Source organism: Passer montanus, unplaced genomic scaffold (genome assembly GCF_014805655.1).
Source record: "Passer montanus isolate IOZ18808 unplaced genomic scaffold, ASM1480565v1 scaffold261, whole genome shotgun sequence".
In the NCBI taxonomy this organism is placed as follows: Eukaryota; Metazoa; Chordata; class Aves; order Passeriformes; family Passeridae; genus Passer; species Passer montanus.
In genome coordinates this window covers 40141-63791 of record NW_024367273.1, presented here as the reverse complement: position 1 = coordinate 63791, position 23651 = coordinate 40141, and the positions used below count along the sequence as shown (strand labels likewise).

At 52.8% G+C, this 23651-nt stretch overlaps 1 protein-coding gene across 1 annotated transcript; it reads right to left on the bottom strand.

Moving 5' to 3' along the window:
• Positions 1-40: 40 nt before the first annotated feature.
• On the bottom strand, positions 41-15353 carry LOC120503614 (zinc finger protein 2 homolog). Its single transcript, XM_039712292.1, is given in 4 exon segments — positions 41-8094; positions 8921-9858; positions 9860-10410; positions 15298-15353. Coding segments are annotated over 2 exon segments (1110 nt in total). The 5' UTR covers positions 10166-10410; positions 15298-15353; the 3' UTR covers positions 41-8094; positions 8921-9054.
• Positions 15354-23651: the final 8298 nt, after the last annotated feature.

Here is a 23651-nt window from a genome sequence, read left to right as displayed (position 1 = left end):
AGACATGAAACAAAAAACAAAACAAAACAAAACAAACAAACAAAAAAAAATCATTAATAGACATTGTTAGACCTTACCCCCCACACACACCCTGGGACAAAAGACCCAAAATGCCAGAGTCATCCCCGCTCCCCACACGGGGCACAGGTGGCAGCGGCTTCTCCCCCAGGGGAAAAGCCGAGTCCCGGCAGGTGCAGCAGCGGCGCTGCAGCTCAGGCTGTTTTCTCTCCCGGCTCCCGGGGTTAAAGACACAAGAACCCTTCTTTGGTCACAAAGCAGAGGATCACGGAATGTGCCATCTCAGTAACTCACTCCGAGACAATTGCATATACAGTAATCACAGGTCTCTATCTATCTATAAAAGCATGTACCGAACTCTGGATACAGCAACGTGCACCAGGACAGGAGTGGAGAGGCTGAACGGACACCAGGGGAGATGTGGAATGTACAGACAGAGCAAACCCTCCAAGGGCTTTAAACTGATTCCCAGCTTTTCTGTGTTTCAAGAGTCTTGATTGCTGGATTTGAAAGAACTGCGATTCCACCATGAAAAGCAGAGCAGTCAGAACCAGACACTGCTGTTGGAGTCAAAGTCTGGACTTGTCACATCTCAGTTTTGAAAATACATTGAATAAAAAACTCCATTACCCACTATTTCCCAGCCCATCCCTCTTCACACATAACAAAATACAATGGAATTCTTTCTAAATAAAGTAAAATGAATATTGACAATGTTCCCTCATAAAAGCTTACATTGAGAAAATACAGAATAATGAAGTGTGAAAAAAAAAAAAGAAAAACGTGCTGTCATTTCTCAGGCATTTGGCTCAGAGCCTGCTCTGTCTCCCAGGTGCCCAAGTCCCCGGGCCAGCTCTGAGCAGCCTCTCCCGGCTCTCCAGCCCGGCTCTCTCCCGGCTGTGCTCCGAGCAGGCACTCGGTGTTTCCATGGTGCCCCTGCCCCACTCAGCTCCCCGTGCCCTGCAAAGGCGCCGAGGCTGCTCTCGGTGCCCCTGGGTGTCCCTGAGTGAGGCAGTGACGAGCCCGGTGCCCAGCAAAGCCCTGAGGGACACCCAGGGACACCCAGGGACACCCTTGGGGCCGGCCTCCCACGGGACACGCAGCCACTGCCCACAAGGCCCCAGCATGTCCGGCCGGCCAATTCCTCCTGCCCCGGAGCGCCCGGGCTGAGCCCCAGGGCTCTGCAGGGCAGGGCTGGGGCTGTCCTGGGACCGTGGCCAAAGCCTCCCAGGGCTCTGGGCACTGCAGGGGCTACAAGGCCACAAGGCCGGGGCTGCTCTGTGCCCGTTCCTCTCTGTCCCTCTCTTGTTGGGTGCCGGGTGTGGCACTTTGTGACACGGGCCCGTGTCAGGGCCCTCGGTGATGTGGGACATTGTGGGGCTGTAATGAATGAGAGTGTTTGAGATTGCTTAAAAATCAGTGGCAAGGGCATGAGCAAAAGTCAGACTGAGTTGTAAAACTGAAGATCGTGGACAAAGACTCTCTAAGTAGTTAATGTTAGAAAGTTGTGTGTTTATTACACCAGCAGGTGGCACGGGGCTTGTCCCCGAAATGCGTCACCGCTCCACACAGAGTTCTTTGCCTTCTATTTATTTCCCAAAATAATACATATGCTCAACCCCAGCACCTCCCATTCCCGCTTTGTATTAAAATGAGGTCATTATTCCTTCACACATGCGCAACTCTTCTCTTGAATTGGGTCGGTGGTCTTGAAGTGGGTCAGTGGTTGCAGGGATGAAGTCAGGAAGGTCTTCATAAGGTCTCCGTGACCTTCTGGTATGATCCAAGGTCACCTGCTTCATGATGGATTAACACAGAGTCCAGGTGCTGGGCATCGTTCTCCTGGTTTCAATATGTTAGTTACTGTAATAGTTCACTTGCTCCACTTCCTCCTACAAATGAGCTCATAATATAACAATTAGCTTTAGCTTAAGCATCTAATAATCATTTACCTATCATTGGTGTATCTAACTTCAATATAAATTGGTTCTGACCCTCAGCTAAAATCTTAACCCTTTAAAATCATGATTCAAGGTCACATATTGGGGGGAGAGGGCGCAGGAGACAGAGACTACTCACCTTCAAGTTCGTGTGGCAACAACATTTATTCCCAAGCCCCCCTTATACAGTGCATTTGAAAGATCCGGTCTGGATGCTCTCATTGGTTTGAACTCCACACCCTTTCAGGTCCTGGCCACTAAGATGGTTGCAGCCTTGAGAGATATTTAATTGGACAAGACCCTTTTCAATCACAGTAACATTAAGCGACAAAGCACAACAAGTTCATTGGCAAGATTCACTCTACTGCCTACAGAACAGCTAAGGCACAACAAAAACGAAAACAAGCAACAACAAAACTGAACAAAATCCAGGCAACCAAAACAGAAATGAACTGAGAAGAATCTAGGGGATGATGGCTGGGTGTGTATGTTGTGTTAGGTGCATGGGACAAAATACAGTGTGGGCAAGGAATAAAAGGAACTTGGACTAAAACACTAAGCAGCACTTTAACCTCTACCATAATTTGTAACTTAACTTACACCTTAGGGCAAGCAATTTAACAGAGGAATAACACTTAACAGTATTTAACCTAACTTACAGCTATAACTTCCGCATTTTACTTAGCAATTTGACAGAAAAACAACACTTAGCAACACTTAGCTTGTAACTTACATTTACAACTTAGCAAAGGAACACCACTTGTTTATTACGCATCTAATCCGTTGGACCTCTGTGGCTCCAGGCATGGTTGCAGAGTTTTTGGTACACTTCATTTCCCACCACGGGTGTGCTCGCATCTGCTGTTCCAGCCTCCTGCTACAAGGTTCCTGATACAGTCCATTTCACCACCTGAAGGGGCACTTGGACAGGCTGCACCTCATGAGTCTCCAACAGGGAGCCCCATCTCCATCTCATTTGGTCCCCATTCCCCCTGTCCCTCCCTGGGGGACTGACAGTGGGGGTGACCCCACCCAGCAGCCAGTGCTGCGGTGGCCGTGGGGCAGAGCCGGGTGGGAATGGGGGATCCAGGGTGGTCCCTTGAGCCCCCAACCTGCTGTGGGGTGCTGGGGTCTGTTGGGGGTGAGGGGAGGCACCCCCTCACCTGTCTCCTTTCCCACACAGGTGTGTTCCATTTCTGGGGAAAAGCCCACTGTCACTTCCTCGATGGCAACAACTGGCTGAAGTTTGTGGACAAGGGACATCCACAACTGGGAGTAATTTGGGCTCAGGACATACCCCAAAGTTTTGAGGTGGGATTGAGCAGTTTGGAGGTGGAGTTGAGCCATTTTCAGTGGGATGGAGTAGTTTTGAGGCACCATCCATCCCTCTCTGCTTGTGGGGAGCAGAGCTGTGAGGGACTGAAATGTCCCGGGTTAATGGCTCGAACCATTGGCAAAAGCAGAGGGGCTTTGCTGGCCATGGGCATGGGAAGTGCCCGGGGCAGAGGGCATGAACAGCCAGCCCCAGACGGGACAAGCTGGGCTGGGAGCCAGGGAAGGGAAGAGGCCGATCAGGAGCAGATGCTGCCACGTGGGACAGGGCTTTGGACAGGGCAGTGCCCTCCATTACACAACTGCCTCGCCTCTGGAAACTCCCCTGGGGAAGGCCCAGGACATTCGCACAGAGAGGGCTGGAGCTTTTCATCCCTTCACATGGGCCATACCTGGCTCAGCTGCGCTGCTGGGAGAGGCAGGGCCACATCTCAGAAGGGGCCAGAAACCATCAGAGCCGCCCAAAGTGCCCCAGGATCCACAGTGTGACATCAGACAGTGTAAAACTCCCTCCAGAGGAGGTACCTGGGCATTCACCCAAACCTGAATCCATACTGACCCACAGAATCTGGTGTTTCTGGGGCTTTTCCAACCCCCAGGGGGTCCATCCTGGGAGCATCACTTAGACCAAGGACAAGGACATTGTAATAATCACAACCAAAACTTTTGTTGCTGGATCCAGGGCTGGTGCCTGTGTATCTTTCTACTCTGATGATTGCTTTCTTTTCCCTTACACAATTTCTCTTGTGTTACTTTAATGAGCCCCCTTCATTTCCAAAACCTGTCCACACAAACCCAATACACTGGATGTAAACATGGATCACCCAGAATGGGAGTCACCAGCTCTCTGTCCATTGTGGGTCACTCTGATGGGTGATAAAGCTGGAGCAGGGGACAAAGCCCTTCCCACAGTCGGGGCACTCGCAGAGCTTCCCTTATCCATGGGTCCATTTCCATGAGGCCAAGGCAGAGCTGTAGGAGAATCTCTTCCCACACTCAGGACACTTGTAGGGCCTCCACGCAGTGCAGATGTGCTGGTGCACAGCAAGGTGGGAGTTGCATTTGTAGCTCCTCGTGCAGCTGGGGCAGTGAATGGGCCACTCCCTTGTGTGTGTTTTCAGCCTGGGGGGTCGGTGGAAAAACCACTGGCAGCACCTTTGGGACACAGCTGAGGGCTGGCGGTCTCCTCTCCTGACTTCATCTTCTCTCCCCAGTTCAAATCATCCCCTTCCATTTACATTTTCTCCCCACAGTCAGTTTCCTCGCCCCAAATGAACTTCTCCACAATTAAGCCCTGATCTCCCTCCCTGCCCCTGGCTCCTCCTGGTGGGACCCAGCCAGGACCTTCGAGAAACAGCAGAAGAAAGGGTTTAAAAATTCATCATTATTTCCATTTATTTCCTTGGTTTCTGGGAGATTTTCAGGTGACTGCTGCGGGTGCTGGCTGAGGGGTCCTCTCAAGTTCCACCCCCTTTCCAGTCCCTTTTCCAGCTCTTTTCCTCAGCTGACCCAGACCTGCAGATTTTGGGGGGTGGGAGGGGTCGCTGTGCTCGGGAGTCTCGGAGGTGCCCCCACCCCAGGGAGGCTTCGAGGCCCCAGCACAGTTCCCTCTGGCCCCTTGGAGCATTTGGAATCTCCAACTCTCAGCCAGCACTGTCCGTGGAATTCAATCCCCCCTGCAGGGTTTTCCCCCAGACCAGCTTTATTTCCAGAGGGTTTTGTGCTTTCCCTTTGAGCCCGGGCCTGATGGCACCCGAGCAGCCATGGGTGCTGGGGCAGAAAGGGCTGTGGGACGGCATCTCCCCACAGACCTCCAGGACAGAACAAGGGTTGGGGGAGAAATAGTAAATAAACATGGGATTATAGAAAAAAAAAAAAAGTAGACTATATAAGATACATGAAATGAAATGAAATGAAATGGTGAAAATAAAGTGACAGCAGAGCTTTTTCTATTGGGACTTTGAATTTCTTGTCCCAGTTGTGAGCTGGGTCTGAGTCAGAAACCAGTGGCTGGGAGAGACTTTGCTGCTGAAGGGCCTCATATTGCCAAAACTAAAGTGTCAAGTAACAAGTAACACCTTGAGGTTACAGAAGTCCCAGCACCCACATTGGATTCCCTCGTCTGAAGCTGCAAGCTGAGCTCCCCTTGCGACTCTGCTTTGTAACAACAAATGTAAAAATTCAACACCACCACCGGTTCCCTCCCTCTTCTGCCCAGCGGTGCAGGGAGAAGGGATGGGAGTTACGGCCAGTTTGTGCCACTGCTTCCCCCTCAGGGACAGGAATCCTTGCCCTGCTCCAGGCATGGGATCTGTCCATGGGTTCGGTCCCTGCAGTCCAGCAGGAGTCCCTCCCCACCCGTGTGGTCACTCCTGGCTCGCCCTGAGGTGCGGGGCAGCCACGCTCCAGCCCCGCCAGCGGCAGCGCCGCTTCATGCCAGGCCATCAGATCCATGCTGTCCAAAAGACCCCATTTTCCCATGCCTCTACCTGGCTAGAGGCAGGGCCTCTCTAGCCCTGGTTATCATTCCCTCCCTCAACATACATCCTACAGGTTCCTTCAAGGGAATGTGACATATGATTTCCCTTCTGTTGTACCAGCAGCTCGGTCATGGGAGGCTGAGGCTCCCTTCATTTTAGCCGAACTCCCTCGGTTAGTGTTTTCCTTTTTGAGCTGACATCCCTGCTGCCAGCACATAAGTGGGTTTGCTATCCCACCTTTTCATGTCTTCCCCATGGTCACAAAGGAAGAACTTCAGCTCAGCTCATTGGGTGTAGCTCCTCTCTCTAGCTGGGGGACATTGGACTTTGATGCCAGGGCCTTCTTCTTCTTGCAGTGGTGCCACATGGGAACTGTTCTTTCTCACCTCTTCTCTCACCTCCCTAATTTCTTCTTTAAACTCCTCTTTGGTCCTTACCCAAAGCAGAGACATGAGTGTGCATCAGGCCATTGACCATACTCTCATAATACCTGAGCCTGTTGGCTACAGAACCCAGTGTCTCTCAGTCGTCCCCAGCATTCACCATTGCAATGAAGGTGTTGTATTAGGATGGCCCCAGGATTTGCCACGTTCCACAACATTTGTCCTGTGCACCTGACATTGTTAAGAGTCATGATGGTGCTGTTGGCCCCTTCCAAAGAGTTCTTCTAGTACTGCCACTTCCTTCCTCAGTGGTCTTCCAATGGTCTTAGGACAGCAATCCTGCATTCTGCCTCTGTGAGCAAACCTCTTTCTTACACTCGTTAAAAGCCACTCACAGAGGGAGGGAAAGGGGCCACAGCTCCCTCAAGAACACCTGATCAATACCCATGCCCTGGGTCCAGGACCCCGAATTCCTTGTTTTGCCACCACTCAGTTGCTCTCCTGGACCCATAAGGACCCAAACCCAGAGTAACTAGGTCGAATAAGCCTCACAGCCCCGCTGTACAATGTCTCTTCACAGATCACAGAGACTGTGGTGTGACAGGGACTCAGCTGATGATTTCAACTTTTGGCCGCCTTGCTGGTTGTGAGGGCCCTGGCTCCTCATGATCATTAACTGGGCACACTGTTAATGATGTCTTATACTTCCCCCTCTGCACAGGGGCGACTGCTGCTGGCTGTGACTCAGCTGGAGTGGTTCAGCTGGAACCTGGACCGTCGGAACATCCATGGGTTCCAGTGCTGCACCACCAGACTCTCCCTCTCTGAGGTAGGGAGAGGGTTACCAACCAGCTGGAGAAGTATATTCCCTCAGCAGCTGTTGTATCTTCTCCATTACCCCCATCCAATCTGGGTGGTTTATTTATGAGGTGGGCTGCAGGGCAGCATCCCTAGTCACTGAGGTAGACTGACTAGATGTCAGAGTGGTAACCCAAGGCAGTCTCACCTTATCTCTAAATGCTAAATAGAATATCAGCAACACCAGCCACTGTATGATATGGTTGGTATCTAGAGAATATTTGACCCTTTGGAAAGCTCTTGGGATAGGCCCAAAGAAATGGGTGAAAGGTTGGGAGAAAACTTCCCCTGGTGTCACTCCCTCACAAATGGGTCCCATTATCGATGAAACCCCAAAAACATACACTTAGTGTGTGGTAACCATGTATCTACATTCCCACTTTCAAGAAGTTAAAAATCCATTAATTCCTCACCTTATTGATCCATTGTGCAAATACTGCATAACAGCCACAGTAGCCTTAGTCATAGGACCCATGTTTAGATAAGGAGCTGCAAACGGGAAAAATACAGCCACAACCATGCACTCATTGAACCAGGGTAGGCTACACCACATGGTGCTGCCTAACAAGGTTTCTATATCCAGCACACACAAAAGTAGGTTACCCAGGAACTTTTATTCCTTTTTCACTCTTTCCTCTCAATGCCCTCAGGCCCCACATTGGGTGCCAAAATCTGTCTTGGTTTGAAAGACAGGTGCCTATAAAGGAAGGCGGGAACCTCTCTTGGAATGGAAAATATGACCCCCTCCCCTATGAATTATTATAAATTTGAAATTAAGTGGCTTTCAGGCAAAGATATGAAAAAAGAAATAGCAGCTCTTTACTAGTATGTATGTGTATAAGGCAAGCAAACAACAACGGCAGGAACAACAACCAGAACCACAAACCCGGTGCTAGGCTGCTCTTGCCGTTGGTGCAGTTCCGGGCGCGGCCAGCAGGGGCGCTGGTGGCTCCCGGCGGGCAGGGTGCGATGATTCCTCCGCAGCTGCAGGGGGCGCTGCGGCAGTTTTGGATGCCTCTCTGCGCGTGGGCTGGCAGGAGACGGAACCGAGATTTCCTTGGCAAAATCACTGGGGCAGCTGAGCTGGAAGTGGGAAAAAAAAAAGAAGATAGCAGAAACTCTGGGGCCCTGCCTAAAGCCACAGGGTGTCTGCAGGTCGGGTTACAGTGTATCAAGAAGCCCTGAAGCATCGGCAGAGAAGAGCGGGGCTGAGCGGGGAAATTGCTCCCCTGGGTAGCTCATCTGAGATGGCTCATCCCTGGGTCAGGCTGTGCAAAGGGGGCAGACCCTGGCATGGCACTGGGGGGCTCCTGGTCCCAGGTCCTGGCATGGTACACACTGGCTTTGGGCTCCCAAGCAGCAGAGAACCAGAGAAGGAAGCCAGTACGGCCAGCCACAGAGCCAAAGGAAAATAAACAAAAAGAAACAGGCAAAACCCACAAGGCAACAGTATCTCTGGTCAGAGGCATGACACAACACAGCCATGAGCAGACTGGCCGCTCTCACAGGAAATCCTGGGCTGGCTCTCACCCATCCCTATACTACCAGAGCCAGGAGAGGTGAGGGGAGACCAACGACCACCACAGAAACAAAAAGCCCCAAAAACAGTATGGAATAAAAAAAACATTCCCAAGACAATGCCTGTGGGCCAGAGAGAATTAGAATTGTGGAATCATTTAGGTTAGAAAATATGTCCAAGACCAATCAGCATTTCCTGATGCCACCAAAAGAAATAATTGAAACCAAGGGTGAGTTTTATGGGGCTGAAAGTCAAACAGTCTGCTCTTCCCAAGGAGCTGCTGAAGTCCATCGGCATCCCGATGGATGTTCCTGTCTGTGTTCATCCAGGTACCTGTGGGGAGCCAAGATGTGGAACCCACCAGCCAGGTATCTCTCCAACATTGCTTACCAGGATCATAAATCACCAAGGCTCTGCCCAACGGGGGTCACTGGGGATCATCCAGTGTGGATCCTCCCATGGGGGCTGGAGCTGGAGCAGCGCACAAAGCTCTTCCTGCACTCGGGGCACTCACAGGGCTTCTCCTACCAGTGGCTCCATTGGTGTTGGGTCAAGTGAGAGCTCCTAGAGAAGCTCTTCCCACACTCAGGACACTTGTAGGGCCTCTCCCCCGTGTGGATGCAACAGTGGGTGACATGGGAGCTGGTATAAAACTTCTTCCCACACTCCTCACACTTGTAGGGCCTCTCCCCAGTGTGGATGCGCCGAGGGATGATGAGGTATGAGTTTTGCTTGAAGCCCTTCCCACAGTCGGAGCAGCAGAAGGGCCTCTCCCCTGTGTGTACTGGCTGATGGAGGAAGAGCTGTGAGCTGGTGCGAAACCTCTTCCCACACTCGGGACACTCGTAGGGCTTCTCCCCAGTGTGGATGAGCTGGTGGCTGGACAGGGTGGAGCTGTGCTTGAAGCGCTTCCCACAGTCATGGCAGCGGAAGGGCCGCTCCTCCGTGTGTATTGGCTGATGTTTGAGGAGATGGGCACTGCTCTGAAACCTCTTCCCACACTCAGGACACTCATAGGGCCTCTCCCCAGTGTGGATGCGCTGGTGGATGACAAGCTGGGAGCTCCAGGAGTAGTTCTTCCCACATTCCAACCACTCATACGGCTGTTCCCGTTCCCTGGTGTGGATCTTACAGTGCTTGATGAGGGTGGAGCTCCGGATGAAGCTCTTCCCACATTCCAAGCACTTGTAGGGCGATTCCCCAGTGTGGATCTTGTGGTGCTTGATGAGATCAGAGTTCCGGATGAAGCTTTTCCCACATTCCAAGCACTTGGAGGGCAATTCACCAGTGTGGATCTTCTGGTGCTTAATGAGGTTGGAGTTCCGGGATGAAGCTCTTCCCACATTCTAAGCACGTGTAGGACAATTTCCTAGTGTGGATCTGGTGGTGCTTAGTGAGATTGGAGCTCCGGCTGAAACTCTTCCCACATTCCAAGCATTTGTAGGGCCGTTCTCCAGAGTGGATCTTCTGGTGGCTGTGCAGGTGGGAGCTCCGGCTGAAGCTCTTCCTACATTGCCCACACTCATAGGGCCGTTCCCCAGTGTGGATCCTCTGGCGCTGGATCAGGTCAGAGCTCTGGCTAAAGCTCTTCCCACATTCCCCACACTCATATGGACGTTCCCCGGTGTGGAACATCTGGTGCTGGATCAGGTTGGAGCTCCGGCTGAAACCCTTCCCACATTCCAAGCACTTGTGGAGCTTCTCCCAAGCCTCAGGCTTCTCCACCAGCTCCGAACTGTATTTGGATCTCTGGCCTTCCAACACAGAGGGGGTCTTTCTTCCTTGCAGCTCTCTGGGCTGGATTTGCAGCCTCTCCTTGTGGGGGATCTCCGTCGCTTTTCCTCTTCCTCCATCTGGCCAAGGCTTCAGAATGACAAATCCTGGTTTGGGACAAAAAACAAGGGCGTGAGCTCCTTGGAGTGGGGTTCCTCCTGAACAAGTCCATCTCAGGAAGTTACCAGATATTTTGTGTCCATAAAAATCTCCAAAGCACCAAGACTCAGCCCCCAAAAAACCGCTCATAGGAGATCTGCCTCTCTCGTCTCTCCAGTTTTGGTTTCTGCGGGTTTCACTTCCGGACTGATGGGGGACCCATGTCTTCTGGCATGGCCCATTCTAGGGTCTTTCTTATGGATGATCAAGGGGTTTTGATGCTCCAGTGATCCCTTTTCCCCTGACTCTCTGCTCCAGGGTTCCACAGATCCTAGGGGTCCCCCTACTCCAGGCCCTTCTGCTCTGCCCTTCAGGCTGCCTGGGGTCCTCCAGCTCCGGGTGAGCTATCCTCTCTTCCCACCCCAGGGGTCTTAGGGTTCCCCTCCACTGCTCTCCTGAGGCATCACAAAGACCCATGTCCTCTCCCCACCAGTACCTGGTGATTGTCACATGGACCCCAGATTTGAACTGCAACTCAGCATTGGGTTTCTGCAAGATCCAAAATTCCCCCCAAAAAACCAAGCCCTCGCAGTGACCCACAAAGTTATTTGGGTCTCGAGTCCACAATCTGTAAACTTCAAACAGTCCCCATAAAAACTTGCTTGAGAACACTCTGATATATCTAGGGCAACCTTCCCCTCCCTGGCCACCTGCAGGCTGGAACCCTGTACTTCTCCTGTCTCCCTTCTCTTCCTCCCATGCCTGTTCCTTGCCAACCCTGGACCTCTCTTTTGTACTCCCCTCTGCTCCACATATGCCACAGCACTGGCTGGTGGATGTGGGGAACGACCCCCAAAAATCCCCCACAGATGGACAAGAGGGTTGGGGATCCCTCCAGTGCAGATCCAACCCCTCCCAGAGCCCTGGAGAATCCCTCCAGGGATGATGTCATGGGAACACAAAGAGACGCCCTACAAGACCTCCTTTCCCACTGTGCCCCTCCCCTAATCTCCCTCTCCTACCTACCCCTTTCCATCACCCACCCCAATCCCAGCTCTGCCCAGCTCAGCTTGGGGGTGACACACCCCCTTCTTTCACTCAGTCTAGGTGTCCTAAATGTCCTTTTACGACTTCTCTCCCCCTTTCCCATCAAGTTGAAAGGAATAAATGAGTGTTTCTTAATAAACAGATGGTGTGAATCTGCTTGGAGATAGGGCTAAGAACTCGTAGATGAGGAACTGACAGGAGAAACCTTCGGTTTCAGAAAAAGGGTATTAATTCACACAGACTGCTCCTTCGCCAAAGTCCTGCAAAATTCCTGAACTTCAAGAAGATAAAAGATTTAATAGAGCCATGAATATAATGCGTAATAGAAAAGGAGAGAATGTTCAGGAAGTCTGCACATTGTCCCACAGGTAATTAAGGATGTGGATACCCCGGGGGGACACTTTGGCAGAACAGGGACCTGCTCTGGGATACAGGGTGTGGATGGGACAGTGAGCACAAGGAGGAGGAGCAAGGAACATCTGGGAAATGTGGATTATATGGGAAAGTGACAGAATTCACTTTTAGGGATTTTATTTTGGTGACAGCAAAACTAACTGGTTTTGTATGGAGCGTCTCCAAATTACTTGGAAGCAACCAGGACAAGTGGAGTCTAAAAGCAACACCCTGTTCCAAGGGAGGGAGGGAAGGGCTCACAGCCTGCTATTGAGTCCCTGTTAAAGGCAGGGTTTTCGCAGCCAGGAATCTCTCCCTGCAACACCCTTATCCTGCCAGTCAACAAACTGGATGGATGGACACAAGGAAGAAATCACAGGCTCCTGCCCTGGGCCTTCCAGACACAGAAAAAGAATTTGGATTGTGTGTGGATATTAAACAGGGTCTTGCCAAAGGAATTCTTCTGCTGAAATCTTTAACCCAGTGGCCAGAGTCGCCTCATTGTCTGCAGAATTGTGCAGACACAGCTTTCATGGGAACTGAGGCCCAAAAACTGAGGACAGAGGGAGCATCTCTTATTGTTCAAGCCTGGCATCAAGGTAAAGCTTTGATAACCAAAAGAGCCTCTAAATGGATGAGCAGAGCTTGAGTATGACAGTAGGAAACTTGTTCAGTGGCACAGGAGGATTTAGAACTGAGGACAGGGGAAGGGTTTAACCCAGCCTCCTGTTTGAACAGCCTGGAGAGGGGCTGGCAAGAAACCCAGGACTGCATTCAAGGGACAGAGCTCCAGACCCAGGTTGGGAGAGATTGATTAGGCACACCCACCTTGGCACTTTGCTGCTCCCAACACCCAGCCAGGACATCGGCTCCTGCCTAAGGAGGGCAAAGCAGCAGCACTGGTGGCCAAATGGCCAAGTGGCCCATGCCAAGTGTCCCTGAGGCCAGAAACAGCCGCCAGCACAGCTGAACACGGGGGGACCCCTCAGCCTGGGCTCCAGGCTCTGCAGCCCCGGAGATTTGCACTTCCCGCCTGCAGCAGGAGGATGGCAGGCCGCCCCTGAGCCTGCACTCAAGGCAACGCAGCAGCAGCCAGGGCTCCACAGCGGGCCAAGCCCCTGCGCCTGCCCACACATCCTCTGCTGCAATCCTCGGCCTGGCCACCCTCCTCTGCCAGCTCCAGCCACCGGGGCCAATCCTTGCTGCCACTGCTGCAGCTTCAGCGCTGGCTGGGCCTGCACTCGCCACAGCTGCTGGGGAACACCACGGCACAATTCCACTCTGCCTCTCACCTACACTCACACACTGGGCTGCCTGCGGTTGGATTACACCATGAGAAAGTTTTTTCTTAATAATGCTGCTTTTATATTGTCAGTCAGGTTTGAGCCAGGGGTGTGAAAATCAATTTTTATTCTTAGCTGAAGAAGTAGGAAAAAATCTTTATGGCTTTGGATTATTTTTGTGCATGTGTTTGTGTGGCTGTTACTGATAGAAAAATTTTGTTGTGGGTTTACCTATAGGCTGCAATTGCAAAACTAAAAGAGATTCAAAGGTGACCCTTTAATGCATAAACAGTTAACAGAATACTGTTAAAAAAAAATTTTAGTCTTTGTTGGGGGCCACGAGTGAGTCTCAGAATAGCTTCCCTGGAAGAGAAGCTTCCTTCCGAGCAAGGAGGAAAGCAGCTTTGGAAATGCAAATTAACACTGCTGGGGCAAAGTGTGGACAATGGACCCGGGTCTCTTGCCTGGGGCAGGAATTGGGCTCATTCCCTCTGCCCCTCACCCCAAGCTCTGCCCGCTTCCGCTGATGGAATTTGCACAGCTCAAGGCAGAGCCCATGGTGAGGATATCTGACTCTGCAACACAAATGGGTTCAGCTGCAAAGGAAAACAGCAAATGAAGAACGTTGTGAAAACTTCACTAAAAAAAGTCCGGGGGGAATCATCCCTCTGCCCACTGCAACAGGAGCTGTCACTGTCTATGCTGTATAGGATGTATTAGAACACTGGCGTCTTCTTGATACCACAAGTTCAGCAAAATCAGTTTGGAATCCAAGTATTTGATGTGCAAATTACAGAAAAGCAGACAATTGATGCAGCCCTGGCTGGAAGGAGCACCCAAAAAATGGGGAAAAGATGAACAGCCACCGCAACAAATCCTACAACACCATGGACCAGCTCCTGGGAACCCCAACCGATTCATATCAGGAGCCACAGTACCCATTTATCATTTCAATGTCAGGATTAGATGACAAGCTGTCCTCAAAACAATAACCAACCAGGCAGATCCAGCTCCTGACCTTCCTGCTGACCAATCCACTGAAATGAGGAACATTTCACCAGGGGATGGAATCAGTTTAGCTGTTAGCAGAAAAAGGAGGAGTTGGTGGAAAATTCAATGACTCAAACTGCTGTTTGCAAATAGATGGCAATGGAAAAGTGGAGAAATAGATAACAAAGGAAATAAGAAAAGCACCTCCTGTTACGGCCCAAATGCGGAAAGGATGGGAATGGGACACGATTTCGTGGTTCCCTGGCAGACCATGGGTTAAACGAATGCTCTTTCTCCTTCTGTGTGCTACAGCAACTCTCATCTTTTTGCCATGCTGCACACCTTGAGAGTGCAGCTCATTCAGCAGCTGAGCGAGGGCATGCAGGTGGCAGCCAGGCCTCCTGATCCAGAAACGGCTACAAAAGGACAGGGAATGAGGGCACTGAGAATAATCTTTAAAGCAAAGGAGACCCAGTAAGAACAGAGTCAGTGAGTGAGTCTGCCTGGAGATAGGGCCAGTGACTTGTAGATAAGGAAGTAATGGGAGCAAACCATCAGTTCCAGAAAATGTTGTTAATTGATATGGACTGCTGCTCAAAGTCCTGCTAAATTCCTGAACTTCGAGCAGAAGAACAAGGACCTAACAGAGCCATGAATATCGGCTGTTATACAAAAGTGGGGTGCACATGAACGAGGACATGCAGCTGGCGGATCGGGAAGTCGGAACCTTCCAAGCACCTCAGCCAGTGGGCAAAGGCAGAGGGAGAAGCGGCCGGGAAAATGAGGATCCAAAGGAGGCTGCGTACTACAGCAATGGCAGAGAGCGCCTGGCCAATGCCCCACGGCCTGTGCCTCTGCCCAGCAAGAAAGTCACTTTTCCAGGACTCCTCGCTCTCCTCGGGCCACAGAAACCTCCGGCCACGGAAATTGCCCGCACAGCCCCGGCCACGGGGCAGCCACCTCTGTCCGAGCCACAGCAAGCGCGCCGAGCCAGCGCTGCTCCGGCAGCGGCTCCTGCCGAGGCAGCGGCGGCAAGGAGACCGCGGGCAGCCGCTCCCGCAGCGCCCTCAGCCCAGGGCCAACACGGGCCGGGCACGGCACAAGCCACCCGCCCCAGCCCCCTGCCGCCCCCGAGGCCCGCAGCCAGCCCCGAGCCCCCGCACAGCCCAGCGCGGCTCCCACCTGCGCCGGGGCCGCCTCCGAGCTCCGCCGCCGCCTCACCGGGCTCCGGCCGCTGCCGCCGCTCCCGGGCCCGCACACGCGCTCCGCCAATGCCGCCGCTGCTGCGCCACCGCCGCCCGAGGCCCGCCGCCGGGGCCCGCCTCCGCCCCGCTCCCGCCAATCAGCGCGCCGCACCCACGACTGACGCCACCGGCGCCCAATCGCAGCCACGGGCGGGCTCTGCACGCGGCACAGCCTCGCCCCGCGCTCTCCGCGCCCCCCGCGCTGCCTGAGGGCAGAGCCGGAGCTGAGGAACAGCCCTGCAACGGGCCCGGGCCCGCGGCGGCATTGAGCTGCCAGCACCAACAAACTGCTCCGCAGCTCCCGCCACGCCTTTCCCAGCCCTGCGCCTGCCGTGCCTCCGCCTCAGCGGGAAGCCCTGCAGCCTCGCTGCTCCTACCCCTAATCAGGAGCATCTGATCACCATCTGCCTCCGTGCAGGACCAAACAAACCGAACCGATGTGGGGCTCTCTGCCGTCCCAGCTGACTGCTCCAGGCTCCAGGGCAGACCGGGAGCTCTGGGAAGGGGCCCCGGCTCGGGGCGCAGCCCCCGGGGCAGCTCCAAGGCTCCTCCAGCCGGGATGGAACGTGGCAGGGGGAGCAGGGGAAGGGACGGGGCTGCCGGCGCCGGGCGAGGGACAGCGGGGGCACTTCACAAGCATTTAATGCAAAAATCATAAGAAAGGCAACAGCAACAGTGTCACCATAGCACAGGGCCACATGAGGACACGTCCCATTGGAGTGGGGTGATGCCCGCCCGATGCCGGGCACCCACCAGAGCCGCTCTCTCACTGCCTTCTACAGCCGGACAGAGGAGACAAAATTTAACCAGGAGTTCAGGAGTTGAGCTAAGGACCAGGAGAGTTCCCTCTTCCAATACCATCACGAGCAAAATTGGAGATATTAATTGAATTTATTACTAACAAGCTCAGGGCAGTAGAATAAGAAGTAGAAGATCCTTAAAAGCACCTTCCTCCCACCCTTCCCTCCTTCCTGCTGCACCTCCTGCCCCGGCAGGGCCGCAGACAGGGAATGGGGCCGTGCTCAGTTCATCCCCGGGGCTTCTCCCTCTGCTCAGGGACAGGAGTCGTTCCCCTGCTGCAGCCTGGGCTCTCTCCCACCGCAGACTTGTGCAGGAACTTCTCCAGCCCGAGTCCATGCCATGGGCACAGCCCCCTCCAGCTGCTGCAGCGTGGGTCACTGTGCCCCGGGCTCAGTCCTGCCAGGACAGGCTGCTCCAGCGGGGCCCCTCTGGCCAGGGGTCTCCCATGGTTACAGGCTCCTCTCAGGTATCCCCCTTCTCCAGGGGGCTGCTCCAGGGGCTGCAGGGGGATCTCTGCATCCCCATGGATCTCCAAAGGCCATCAATCTGCAATTCCCACTGTTGGTCTGTGTCCCAATGGATTTTCCTGCCCCTACATTCATCAAGGTGTTCACAGGGAGCCAGGAAGATGTGGAGCACTCCAGGCAGGTTTCTTCCCAACAGGTATCACCAGGACAACAGATCACCCAGGCTCTGCCAAACAGGGGAACTGGGGATCAGCCAATGCTGATTCTCCCATGGGGGATGGAGCTGGAGCAGTGCACAAACCTCTTCTTATACTTGGGGCTTTCCTTTACAGGTACCCCATGTGTGTCAGGTTAAAGTTGAGCTCATGGAGAAGGTCTTCCCACACTCAGGACACTCGTAGAGCCTCTCCCCAACGTGGATGTGCTGGTGTACCCTCAGGTGGGAGCTCTGGCTACAGCCCTTTGCACACCCCCCACGCTGGTAGGGGCAGCCTCCTGTGTGGATGTTCTGGTGCTGGATCAGGTGGGAGATGCAACTGAAGCTCTTCCCACATTCCAAGCACTCATAGGGCTCTGACCCTCTGTGGATCCCTGGTGGTTGATCAGGACAAAGAGCTTCCTGAGCCTCTTCCCACACTCCTCTCACTCACAGGGCTTCCACCCAGTGTGGCTCTTGCAGTGATTGATGAGGTCTGGGCTCCATCCAAAACTCTTCCCACATTCCCCATGATATCTCTTCTCCATTTCCTTTCCAGATTGGGAGGATGTGAACACAGCTGCAGTCTTTCAGTGTCTGGGGTGTGGGCATTTAGCACCAGAGACTGTGCCAGGCACGGAGCCACAGGGACACTGGAGGGACATTTACCTGCCCGTCACAGCCTCAGCTGGGCAAGTACAGCCCATGCTGAAAACAGCCACTGGCAGAGATAATTTCTGATTAATCTTGTCTGCCTCCCAGGAACTGGTTTGAAAAGAAAAATCTCTCAATTTGCTGAGGCAAAGAAGAGGAAAGGTAGTATTGAATAAAATAAAAAGCAAGGCCTCTTGGGACAATGGTTGTCTTTAAAAGTCAAAGCCAACAATATTCTGTATTGGTTGAAAATCTAGCTTTTGGTTTCTCTGTTTTTCTTATCTGTTTTCTTCTGGAAAGTTGTGGTAGTGGAGTTTGGTTGGGGTTTTTTGTTTGTTTGTTTGGGGTTTTTTTGTTTTGTTTGTTTTTTGGGTTTTTGGGGTTTTTTTGGTTTTGTGGTTTTTTGTTGTTGTTGTTGTTGTTGTTGTTGTTTGGGGTTTTTTTTAAGCAGAGATGCTGAAATACTTATAGGTAAAGAAAATAAATAGGAAATTTTCCCCTTCCCCTAATCAAATTATGTGGTTTGTCAACAGAAGGATTGAGACTGTATGTCCAGCAAGCCTGTGCCATTCCGAAGTGCTTTCCTTTGAAAGGACAGCTGTCTTTTCCTTTGTGGATAGGAACAAATCAAAGCTATCCTGGAAACAGAAACTGTCCCTCCTTTTTTCCCTTCTTACTGGAATACAAATGTGTTTAGTTCTGGTGAATGCTCTCCACGTTGAGGGCAGCCCATCTCCAGACCAAATTCCTCTCTTGCAAGAAAGTCTCTCCCACAGACACAGAGCTTGAGCTGACAGAGAAAAATGGGACCTCACAAGAGAAGCAAAGTCTTCTAAGGAGAACAGAATTGTTCAGGTTGGAAAAGAGCTGTGAGCTCATCAAGTCCAACTGTCAACCCAGCACTGTCAAGGCCACCACAACCATGTCCCTGAGTGCCACATCTTCAGGTGCTTGAAATGCCTTCATGGATGTGTCTCACCCTCTGCCCTGCCAGCCTGTTCCAGTGCTTGACCATGCTTTCAGGGAAAATATTGTTCCTCTGTCCAATCTAAACCTTCTCTGGCACAACTTGCGGCCATTTCCTCTCATCCCATCGCTTTTCTGTGGGGGAAGAGACCAATTCCCCCCTTGCTCCAGGCCCCTTTTAGGGAATTGTGCCCTGCTGGCTCCTGCTCTCGCCCAGCACCCCCAGGCCCTTTCCAGCCCCTGTGCCCAGGCGCTGGGCTCTGCAGGGCTCTGTGACCCCAGCGCAGGATCCGACACATGCTGGGCTGGGAGATGGAGCAGAAGAGAGGGGGAAAGGGGCAGTGACTTCCTCCTCACCTGCCTGGCTGTCCTGTATCATCTTCCTCACTACCATGAGGAAGGATCCTCCTCCTCTGTTTGGCCAAGCCTTGGGAATAAGAAGTCTGATTTTGAGGGAAAAACAGGGGGTGAGCACATTGCCCTGAGGGTTCCTCCTGCCTGAGTCCATCTCTAGAAGTCACCAAGTATCTTGTATGCATGAAAACCACCACAACATCAAGACTCAGAGGAAAAAACCCCTCCCTGGAGTTTCCCCTTGTGGATGCTGCGGTCCTGCATATATTGGAGATCCTTCCTCTGCAGGGTCTCCATCTGCTCCAGGTTTCCCAGGAATCCCTGGGATTCCCCCACGCTGGGGTTCTGGGAGTCCCCCTTTTGTGGGCCGCTGAGGGTGCCATGGGTCCCCCTCTCTGGGGTTGCACTAAGGGATGCTGAGGGTTTTGGGGTCCCAGGGGTCCCTCCTCCCCTGACTCTCTGCTCAGGAGTGCCGGGGGTCTCAGGGGTCCCCTCTCTGGTGTCCCAGGGTGTCCCCCACGCCAGGCTCATCCCTTCTCTGGGCTGCCCCTTCTCCAGGCAACCCTCACTCCGACTGTCGGGGTCTCCCCTCTCCAGGCTCCCATTTCAGGGTCAGGGACTCCCGGGGCTCCCGCTAAGCTTTCCCCCTCTCAAAGCTGCTCCCCTCCCCCGCGCCGGTACCGGGCGATCGCCACGTGGCTCCGGGGCACTCCATCCCCCACCCAGCCCGGGAAACTCCAAAACAAACACCTCCCAGGAACCCCGCAGGATCCACCCGAAAGGGATTTCCGGCCACCCTCAGACTCCGGCGAGAGCCAAACATCGCTTCGCCCGCCCTGTCCCGAAAAAAAGAAACAGAAACCGCCAAAGATACTTCGGGTGAGCTCCAAACATCCCTCCCTCCTTCGAAAAAATTCCTGCCGGGACCGCCCCAGCTGCTCGGGGCGAGGAGTCCCTCCCCGGTCCCCTGCGGGATGCTGCGGGCGATGCTCCCGGCGCGAAGGGGCTGCAGAGCCAGAGAGCGGTGGCCGCACGTGGTGCCTCCTCTGGCTGCTCCTCCTCTACCCCTCCTCTTCCTCCCGCTCCTCCTCCTCCATCCTCGGCTGCGGGTGAGGAGCTCTGGGGTGAGCGGAGCGGGCACGGGACCCGGTGGAAAGGGGTGGGAGAGGGGGATAGGGGGAGGTGGGACGGGGGGAAAGGCGTTCTCGATGAGGGGCTCACAGTTAACCCCAGGACCCCCAAATCCCCTCCCTGTCCTCCCAGCCCCTCCCGGCGCTGTGGGGGCCGTGCCGTGCCCCAGTGCTGGCTCAGGGGTGCTCCACCTGGCAGCTGCAGGTGACCCCACTCTTAGGGCAGTTTCCAGCAGCACCAGGAGCTGGTGGGTCCAGGGGAAGAATCCCTGAGTTTTGGGATTTTTGGGGTGCAGTTTTGGAGAAGGACAGCTCTGTCTGGCTTTCCCCTTCCCGCTGTGACCCCTCATCTGCCCCAGGCACCCTGGGGGTGCTGGGATTTCCCTCCTGGGGACAAGGACGTTCATCCCCTTCCAGAAGCCCAATGCCCGGCTGTGGCTCCAGGTCAGGGGGTCCTTGAGCAGCTGCCCCAGAACCTCCCCAGGGTCTCCCAGCACAGCCAGAGCTGCTCGGCCTGGGATCCCCAAAGGCCTCAGCAAGCCCCAAGTCCCTCCCAGAAACCCTCAACTCCCTCAAACCCAGCATCCCCCACATCCCCTGCAAGTTCCCCCCATGGCACTGGCCATGGCCATGTCCCCACTTGTCACTGGCCATGTCCCACAATGTCCTCACCCATGGCTGTCTCCCCACCATGTTTCCATCCCTGTCATTGACCCCCACATCTCCATCCATGCCTGAGTCCACCCATGTCCCCTGGTAAAAACATGAGAGCTGCTGTAGCACATAAGAGGAGGAACAGTATTCATTTAACCCATGGTCTGCCAGGGAGCCACGAAACCGTGTCCCATTCCCATCCTTTCCACATTTGGGTCATAATAGGAGGTGCTTTCTTATTTCCTTTGTTATCTATTTCTCTACTTTTCCATTGCCATCTATTTGCAAACAGCCATTTGGGTAATTTAATTTTTCACAAACTCCTCCTTTTTCTGCTAACAGCTAATCTGATCCCATCCCCTGGTGAAATGTTGTGTTCCTCATTTCAGTGGATTGGTCAGCAGGAAAGTCAGGAGCTGGATCTGTCTGGGTGGTTATTATTTTGAGGACAGCTTCTAATCTAATGATGCCATTGAAATGATAAATGGGTACTGTGGCTCCTGATATGAATTGGTTGGGGTTCCCAGGAGCTGGTCCATGGTGTTGTAGGATTTGTTGCGGTGGCTGTTCATCTTTTCCCCATTTTTTGGGTGCTCCTTCCAGCCAGGGCTGCATCAATTGTCTGCTTTTCTGTAATTTGAACATCAAATACTTGGATTCCAAACTGATTTTGCTGAACTTGTGGTAGCAAGAGCACCCCAGTGTTCTAATACATCCTATACAGCATAGACAGTGACAGCTCCTGTTGCAGTGGGCAGAGGGATGATTCCCCCCGGACTTTTTTTAGTGAAGTTTTCACAACGTTCTTCATTTGCTGTTTTCCTTTGCAGCTGAACCCATTTGTGTTGCAGAGTCAGATATCCTCACCATGGGCTCTGCCTTGAGCTGTGCAAATTCCATCAGCGGAAGCGGGCAGAGCTTGGGGTGAGGGGCAGAGGGAATTCCTCCCCCAGCAGTGTTAATTTGCATTTCTAAAGCTCCTCTCCTGGTTGCCAGGAATGAAGCTTCTCTTCCAGAGCCATCCTGTGACCCCGCTAAAAGCTACTTTTTTTTTTTTAAACAATGCAGTATTAACTTTTTACCAGTTTAAAGGTCAACTTTAAAGCTCTTCTAGTTTTTCAAAATGAAGCCTAAAGTTGAATGTCAAAGAAGTCATAACAAAATTTTGCCATCACAACAGCCATACACACACATACACAAACAAATCGACGCCATAAAGACTTTTTTCTACTTCTCCTACGACTGAAAACTGACTCTCACACCCCTGGCCCAACACCCCTAATCTAACTGGCAATATAATGGTAGCATTATTAAGAAAAAACATTCTAGTCGTGTAATCTTGTCATCGAAACTGCAAGAAGAACCAAAATTCTTCAACAATATTTCTGGTGTTACAGAATCAATGCATTAATTTATTCTGGCCAGGATGTGCAACAGAAATAATTTCATCCACACATAGACTGAGTGTGAAGAGAAAATCATTCCATGATTTGGGTGACATGTGGGTTTTACTAGATTTATCCTTAACTTTTAACCGTCCAAAACCTATTGAAATTATTTATTGTTCACTGCTTCCAAGTTGCCGAGTTCTTATTTTGCATTTAGTTTCCTATTGGACCCGGATTTCTTCCCCTCTGCTGTTCATTAGGTCCACACTGGTGGATTTCCTTCTCAGCCTTTTCCAGAGCAGGTGTCTCCAGCTCTGCCGGGGGCAGTGTCTGGGGTAGCTGTTGGTTGCTGTTTGCTGCTGGGCGTTGATGTTTTGTTGCTGGTTGTTATCTCTGTGGGTATCTTTTGGGCTGTGGCTACTGGCGGCCCTGCCCGGGGCTGCTGGGGTCAGGCAGCGCCCGGCGCTGAGCCCCGGCTGCCCCACAGCCCCGGCCCGGCCCCGCAGCTCCCCACAGGCCCCCAGCCCGTGCTCCCGGTGCCGCAGCTCTGCGCCCGCTGCTGCCGCTGCCCAGCACAGAGAAACCCCCTGACATGCTCACCTCCTTGTTTGCCTCTCCTGGAAACCGGGGATAGAAAGAACCTGCAGCTGGCCTATTTTGAGCATAAGATGAAGGAAAGTGCTGTAAAAACATCCCAATCCTCAGTATTTTTCTCTTCCTCCTCTTTTCCCTCTTCCCTTCTCACACAGATTCCTCCTGCTGCTTCCTGCCTTAATCATATTGCTGCACACTCCCCTTCACCCAGTCCCTTCCCAGCACATCAACACCATCCATCCCCTGTTGTCCAAATCCCTTCTCCACTTCTGTGTCCCCGTGCATGTCCATGTCTTTCATTACCTCTGGCAGAATATGCAAACTCAACATTCTCCCCAACATTCTCCCATTTTGTACAACATAGGGTATTTACGGGTCTGTTCAATCTTTTTCTTCTTCACAAAGTTCAGGAATTTAGCAGGATCTTCTTGGCTGAGCAACAGTTCCTGTTGATTAATGACATTTTCTGAAACTGACGGTTTCTCTTGTCACTTCCTTATCTACAAGTCTCTTGCTCTATCTCAAAGGAGATTCACACCATTTTATTGTAGACAGTTGCATCTCATTATTTTCAACACGATGGGAAAGGGGGGGAGAAGCTATAAAAGGGCATTTAGGACACCAAAATTGTGAGGGAGAGGGGAGGGTCAGCCCCAGACTGAGCCAGAGGGAAGCTGGGATTTAGAGGGATGATGGAAAAGGGATAGGAGAGGTGGATAACAGGAGGGGGGACAGCAGGAAAGGGGTTCCATGGAGGTCACTTTGTGTCCCCATCATTCAATCTCTGGAGCAATTCTCCAGGGCTGTGGGAGGGGATGGAGCCGCACTGGGGGGTTCCCCAAACCCCTTGTCCATCCTTGGGGAGCTCTTTGGGGCGGTTTCCCCACCCAGCCACGGTGCTGTGGCAGCTGTGGGGCAGAGAGGGGTGGGAAAGGGGGATTTGGGGTGGGCACAGAGGAAGAGAGGAGAAGGAAGAGCAGGAAGAGGAGCACAAGTTTCCATCCTGCTGGTGACTAGGGAGGGGGAGCTCACCCCAAATGTATCAGGGAGTCCTCCAGACGAGTTCTACTGGGGGAAGTGTTTGGACT